The sequence below is a fragment of the Penaeus vannamei genome, chromosome 24 (assembly GCF_042767895.1).
Source record: "Penaeus vannamei isolate JL-2024 chromosome 24, ASM4276789v1, whole genome shotgun sequence".
Taxonomy (NCBI): domain Eukaryota; kingdom Metazoa; phylum Arthropoda; class Malacostraca; order Decapoda; family Penaeidae; genus Penaeus; species Penaeus vannamei.
Window position 1 is genome coordinate 1,995,002 of NC_091572.1, and position 7,500 is coordinate 2,002,501.

The 7,500-nt window shown below is 45.5% G+C and overlaps 1 protein-coding gene across 2 annotated transcripts in view; it reads left to right on the plus strand.

Moving 5' to 3' along the window:
• LOC113804838 (bone morphogenetic protein 1) overlaps window positions 1-7,500 on the plus strand; it is a 41,053-nt gene that overhangs the window by 16,423 nt on the left and 17,130 nt on the right. For both annotated transcript variants that reach the window (XM_070138224.1, XM_070138225.1), the window contains 2 exons: window positions 1-82; window positions 4,734-4,860. The exon at window positions 1-82 is cut by the window's left edge and continues 6 nt beyond it. In XM_070138224.1, coding sequence (XP_069994325.1) covers window positions 1-82; window positions 4,734-4,860 — 209 coding nt within the window. The remainder of the gene's footprint in view (window positions 83-4,733; window positions 4,861-7,500) is intronic.

Consider the following 7,500-nt stretch of genomic DNA (forward strand, 5'->3'; position numbering starts at 1 on the left):
GCGCAAGACAAGAACGCCGTGAGCGAGACCATGCGCCTGTGGCCCGACGGGGTTGTGCCTTTCCAGTTCTCTTCTGCTTTCCGTAAGTGACTCATTCGCTGCCTTTTAGCATTAGTGAAGTCATTGTTTCGCTATACCTTGTTTCACTACAGTTAATTGAACGGTTGATGTCTGGGTAACGTTTTGTAGGAGAATGGAGGGTAAGTTCGAGTTTTGGCCAAAAGTAAGGTAATTCTTTACAGTATGTACGCAGTCGCCAGAGACGAGTCCCAAACTCGACGTCAAATAATTTATTTATTAATTTAAGTTGCCGTGACTGGACTAGGAAACATTGTCTTCACTTCTGTGTGGACGGCAAGACAGCTGAAACATGGGAACACCTCGTGGACTTTCGCAGATATTTTCCCTATATTTGCGGCGTTACCAATGTTGTCTGCAAATTATTTCTTGTATCGACAACAAGTTTTAGTCCTCTACAAGAAAATCAAATTCAGTTTGTCCTATCGTATGGCGTCCATACCGTAATGATTAACCAAAACTAACCAACTCACAAAAGTGCCTGAGCCCAAAATGAGAAACTTGACAATAGGTAGTTCCAGGTAGTGGCGGAGTTGGGTAGTGAAACCTATATGAAATGATAGGGTAAATTTGGAAATGCAACTCCACGCCAGTTTTTTGGTGAAAAGAATGATTTTCCAATAGCTTTCGTTGTGTTTCCAACGAATCCAGCGCTCATTTCCTTCGCAAACGAAGCATAACTACGATATCGGTCTCGATAACTGGGGAGGGCATGATACGCCTACATATCTATGAATTTCGAGAAATATCGGGAGAATACTAGTAATCATATTATATCAATACATTTCCTGGTTGTATAGGGGGCTCCAACCCTTTAAACCCCCTTTCAGGGAGGGTTGCCGCCCTCCCTGGTTTACAAAATCTCGTATGTTCCGGCAGGATAGAGCCCGGGCAAACCAGGTATCTGACACGTTTTCAGTAAATATAGGGGTTTCGCCCCCCTTATACCCCGCCTAGTCTGCAAAATCTTCACCTCGCATGTTCCGGCAGGAGAGAGCCCAAACCCATGAACAGTTTTAACCTTCAGCCTTCACTCCAGACGTGCCAGGCTGTGGGTCACTGGGATCGTCGGGGTATTCCAGGTCGTTGTTGGCGGGAATTGCGATCGCTTACAGCAAAGTTACACTGCTTTCTTTTTTCTCTCTTTTTTTTAATCCTTTCCATGCACCACAAACCCACTGGTGTCTTGTCATTTCTGTAATGTCACGATGTCTTACAGTGCGGCATTGTACTTCCACTGGCAGTACACCGTGATGTAGATTTAATTAGCTTGCTTCGTTATTTTGTTGATATATCGCAGTGAAATCGTAATAATTTTTCTCACAACCTACACACTGTCTAGCCATAATGGAACTAATTTGAATTCCAACTGCCTTCTCCTAGGCCCAGCTTCTATTGTCACGTGATGATCTATTCCCAATTTGATTGGTTATATTAAGTATCTATGTTCACGCACGAATCTAATTGGCTCATTTGATTTCCCTCGCATACGTCATCCGCTACAAATCCGTCCGATTTCCCGTCGCTTTTAACGGCTTTTTGTCATTTTGTCGCGGCGCTGGAGGAGGAAGGTTACCGCGGCTCCTGGAAATAGTTGATATTATACCCTCTATAATTCCGTTATTATCAATTTGCGCACAAAATGGTATAAAAGAAAACTACCGTAGAAAGATGTGTTCTATCACATGGTAAGCTCAGATTCTTTTAAATTAGGTGCGGGATTGCATTTCCAATAATACCAATGATAGAACGATACAAATGTGTGGCAATATATATGCTTCCAAAATGTGTTGTACATGAAAGACCAGAGCAAGTTTCTCTTGTTTACATATGCAATGACCGCATGACTCATTACTGCAATATGCCTAGTAGATCGTGCATTATTATGCGGTTGCCAAATGATATATTGCTTAGTATGAGTGTATGATATTCCACACATGCTTTTAGCGTCTTTTATTAATGTTTTTATACTATTATCACTGGGGTTTTAGATAGTGTGAATTCCCGTAGATTTTGCCGAAAGATGGGTTTGATACCCGTAGAGGTTTTTTAAAGTTGGCGCGCCAAAGATGGCGGTTACGTCCGTAGAGATTCTTTTCCTGACTTTAAGTGTTTTTGTGCTGGTTTTATGCATTTATGTTCTATTGTTATTTCAGCCTATTTTACCCCTTAATTTCCCTTTTATAATTCATGCCCTCCCCTGCTATCGGGACACATCAAGATTGTCGACTGTGATTGCTACGGATGTTATCATCATATTTGATCTCATCACACGAGAATAAATCTGATGATATAAATGTCGTGTACGAAGTCCCGATTGTCATAATCGAGAAAATAACCCAACTTTCCTACTAACAATTTCTGGAAGTAATCCTGTTGATGTAAAGTGTCCTGTTACTTTGAACCAAATGGCTGTGTGAAACTGGAGGGAGAGAGAGAGAGAGAGGGAGGGAGAGAGAGAGAGAAAGGAAGAGGGAGAGGGAGGGAGAGAGAGAGAGAAAGAGAGAGGGTGAGGGAGGGAGAGAGAGAGAGAGAGAGAGAGAGAGAGAAATAAAGAGAAAGGGAGAGGGAGGGAGAGATGGTCTTTGCTACGTATGAGCCAACAGCCCTGGAATCCTCGCAGTAGCTCCTGGCGTATCCACTGAATAATAAGAACGAGAGAGAGAGAAGAAAAAAAAAAAAAATGCAGCGATACATGAATTTTGCGGCGAAGAGATGAACCAGTTACGTCACTGTCGCTTTCTCCGTTCCCTCGCCGGGAGACCCTCGTCCTTTGTGGGAGGTTTTCGTTAAGGCCCTTTCACACTATCACCTTTTCCGTCGTTTTTTTTTGCGTTTGCGAATGAACTTTGTGTGTGAGAACCGACTGACCGATGTAAACAAACATGGCGCTGTCGGAGGGAGGTCCCGGGAATCACACGAACATTCTCATACATATTCCGTTATTTTAAAAGAAATATGATGATGTATATTGTACATACGAATGTTCTATAATATTAGCTTAAGTTTACATTCACTCATTCTAACTAATTTATGAATAGCACAAGATCAAGACGGAAATTAGACGGAAACGGTCGTAACCGTCTTGGTCTGGAAAGCCTCAAATTCAAAAAAATGATGGAAAAAAGTAATTGTGTGATATGGTCTTTAGACGGTGCAGAAAAAAGGGGTTCCTAATAAAATATCTTCATTTTATTAAACGTAGAATGGGAGTGAAGTACAAGGATGGCATTTTGAGGGCAGAAGATTGCAAGGAAGCCTTCATCGACGGATTGCGATGACGGGTGAATCGAGATGCGCATACATGACCTATATATATAATTTTTTATGCATTATATATAAATGTTTATGTATTTATAATATACAAATATAGATTATGATACTGATAGTGACGAACTCGAGCGACCGGCAAGATATGGGAAGCGATTTCATCCGAAGTTAACCTGTTCCTTCGCGCCATTTCCTGGCTTCGTCACGCGCCGCCCGCCTTTTTTTGCGCGCCGATCGCTTCCCGCGCGCAAAAATCAGCTGAGCGGAAGAAATGTTCTCCGGAAGCGCGCGTGAGAAGCGCCGTTGCCAAAGGCTGTGTTGTTTCACGCGGTCCCGTTGTGGGAAAGGCATTCTCTCTCTCTCTCTCTCTCTCTCTCTCTCTCTCTATGTTCTCTTCTCTCTCTCTCTCTCTCTCTCTCTCTCTCTCTCTCTCTCTCTCTCTCTCTCTCTCTCTCTCTCTCTCTCTCTCTCTTTCTTTCTCTTCTCCCCCTTTCCCTCTCTTTCTGCCACTCCTTCCCCCTCTCTTTCTCTCCTTGCTCCCTCTTTTTCTCTCTCTCCTTCTCCCTTTCTCTTTCTCTTTCTTCCTCTCTCATTCTCTTCCCTTCTCCATTTCTTTCTCTCCCCTTTTCCCTTTCTTTCTCTCCCCATTCTTCCTCTCTTTATCTCTCTCTCCTTTTCCCTCTCTGTCTCCCGTTCTCTCCCCCTCTCTCCTAATTGGCGTGCTCTGTGTGTGTGTGTGTGTGTGTACGTGCGCGTCTGTGTCAACAACGAATATGTATGACGCAAGTGAACCAAGTGAAAGTGTCACGTTTTCCTCTTTTTCCCTCTCAGCCACGGTTCATCCTCAGTGCCGATTTTGACCTCTTCTCGTCGGCGCTGACAATACCATTCGTAAGGCCCTGTCACTGTCACTTATTTTACGTCAATTTTTTTGCGTTTCCGAATGAACTTCTTCGTGTGAGAACCGACTGACCGATGTAAACAAACATGGCGCTGTCGGAGGGAGGTCCCGGGAATCACACGAAGATTCTCATACGTATTACGTTGTTTTAAGAGAAATATGATGATGTAGATTGTATATACGGATGTTCTGAATTATTAGCTTATGTTTACATTCACTCATTCTAACTAATTTATTAATAGCACAAGATCAAGACGGAAATTAGTCAGACGGAAACGGTCGTAACCGTCTTGGTCTGGGAGGCGTTCCGTTTGCAGACGATACTTGCGGAAAGCCTCAGATTCAGACATAACCCCAGAAATTGACTGGAAAAAAAGTGCTAGTGTGATAGGTCCTTTAATCAAAATAAAAAGAAATCTTGACCAGCTGCCATTAACATTAACACTAGCCTCTCTCTCTCCCCTCTCCCCCCCTCTCCCCCCAGTGTTCCTGCCCCTGGAGCGGTACCTGATCCGCCAGGTCATGGAGGACATCAGCCGCCACTCCTGCGCACAGTTCGTAGAGAGGACTCACGAGGTGGACTACATCAAGATAGTCTACGATCGGGACAAGTAAGTTTTGCTTTTGCTTGAGAGATAGAGGTGTGGATGTGACGTTCAGAAAGAGAGGGAAAGCGAGTGAGAAGAGGACAGAGGGAGAGGGAAAGCGAGTGAGAAGAGGACAGAGGGAGAGAGAGAGTGAGGGACAGGGAGATGGAGGGAGAGGGAGAGAGAGATTGAGTGGGAGAGAGAGAGTGAGTGGGAAAGGGAGAGAGAGAGAGAGTGGGGAGAGAAGGGAGAGAAGAGTGTGTTTGTGTGAGTGAGTGAGAGAGGGAGAGAAGAGAGTGAGTGGGAGAAGGGAGAGAGTGAGGATTGAGGGAGAGAGAGAGAGAGTGAGGATGAGGGAGAGAGAGTGAGTGAGTGAGGGAGAGGGGAGAGAGAGTGAGGAGAGGGAGAGAGAGAGAGAGAGAGAGAGAGTGAGGGGAGAGGGAGAGAGAGAGTGAGTGGGAGAGGAGAGAGAGAGATTGAGTGGGAGAGGGAGAGAGAGAGTGAATGGGAGAGGGAGAGAGAGAGAGAGTGAGTGGGAGAGGGAGAGAGAGAGAGAGAGAGTGAGTGAGGAGAGGGAGAGAGAGAGTGAGTGGGAGAGGAGAAGGAGAGAGTGAGTGGGGGCAAGAGGGAGAGAGAGAGAGTGTGTGTTTGTGTGAGTGAGTGAGAGAGAAAGAGAAAGAGAGAGTGCATTTCCCACAACGGGACCATTTTTTAGTGGGGGGTGGGAAGGGGGGGAGGTATTTGCATATTAGATTGGGATAAGAGGGTAAGCTATAGGTGTTTCTGCTGATAGGATAGAAAAAATGTATTGTTTATTTCTATTGTTGCGATTGTTTTCTGGCTATTGCTAGTTTTGTTATTAGCAGTGTTATTATTTCCATCATTATTATGATTATCATCATTCATTATGCTATCGTCATCATTTTCACCATCATTATCGAAATTTTCATCATTTTCAAAATTGTCATTATCATTTTCATTATCATTTTCATCACCATTTACATTATCATCATTATTTTCATATTCACCATCATAATCATTTTCATTTTCATTTTCATCATCATTTTCATCATCATCATCATCATCCTCATCACCATCATTTTCACCACCACCGCATCGCCTTCCACTTCCACAAAAACGAGAAACCCGGCGCCCTCAGACCTGCAGATCCGCAGAACCGGCCGTGGGGTCTGTCTGGCGGCCTTGTCGAGTCACTCCCGCGGTTCACGGTCGGTTCGTGGACTCTTCCGATCTCGTCCTCTCTTTTTTTGCGTCTTCTGCGTTCGTATCGACTGCGTTGCGTGCGTGCGTGCCTTCGCCGCCGGTGCGAGGTCGTCGGGTCTGGAGAGATTTGAGATTTTTAAGATTTTAGTTTTCATTCCAGTTGTTACAGTGGATATTCTTTTGCTGTGACGTGCTGTCTGTTTTTATTTTTTGCCCGGATCTCCCCCTGTGTGCAAGGAGTGGCCGGGGTTACCACTCACTGGCCGGGCGTGGGATTGCCCGGATCTCCCCCTGTGTGCAAGGAGTGGCCGGGGTTGCCACTCACTGGCCGGGCGTGGGATTGCCCAAATCTCCCCCTGTGTGCAAGGAGTGGCCGGGGTGACCACTCGCTGGCCGGGCGTAGGATTGCCCAAATCTCCCCCTGTGTGCGAGGAGTGGCCGGGGATACCACTCACTGGCCGGGCGTGGGATCGAACGCAGGTCCGCAGGATTGCTAGACCAGCACCTTCACGCTCTCGCAATGGCGGGGCGTGGACAGGCTGGTCTCGAGTCCGTGGTCTAAGCTCGAGATGGTTCTCGTGGGTTTATGTCAAGTGGTGGATATTGTGGTAGGTAGATTTCTCCTTCTCTGCGTCTCCTACACGTCAAGTGGTGGATATTGTGGTAGGTAGATTTCTCCTTCTCTGCGTCTCCTACACGTCAAGTGGTGGATATTGTGGTAGGTAGATTTCTCCTTCTCTTTGTCTCCTACACGTCAAATGGTGGATATTGTGGTAGGTAGATTTCTCCTTCTCTGCGTCTCCTACACGTCAAGTGGTGGATATTGTGGTAGGTAGATTTCTCCTTCTCTGCGTCTCCTACACGTCAAATGGTGGATATTGTGGTAGGTAGATTTCTCCTTCTCTGCGTCTCCTACACGTCAAATGGTGGATATTGTGGTAGATAGATTTCTCCTTCTCTGCGTCTCCTACACGTCAAATGGTGGATATTGTGGTAGGTAGATTTCTCCTTCTCTGCGTCTCCTACACGTCAAATGGTGGATATTGTGGTAGGTAGATTTCTGCTTCTCTGCGTCTCCTACACGTCAAATGGTGGATATTGTGGTAGGTAGATTTCTCCTTCTCTGCGTCTCCTACACGTCAAATGGTGGATATTGTGGTAGGTAGATTTCTCCTTCTCTGCGTCTCCTACACGTCAAATGGTGGATATTGTGGTAGGTAGATTTCTCCGTCTCTGCGTCTCCTACACGTCAAATGGTGGATATTGTGGTAGGTAGATTTCTCCTTCTCTGCGTCTCCTACACGTCAAATGGTGGATATTGTGGTAGGTAGATTTCTCCGTCTCTGCGTCTCCTACACGTCAAATGGTGGATATTGTGGTAGGTAGATTTCTGCTTCTCTGCGTCTCCTACACGTCAAATGGTGGATATTGTGGTAGGTA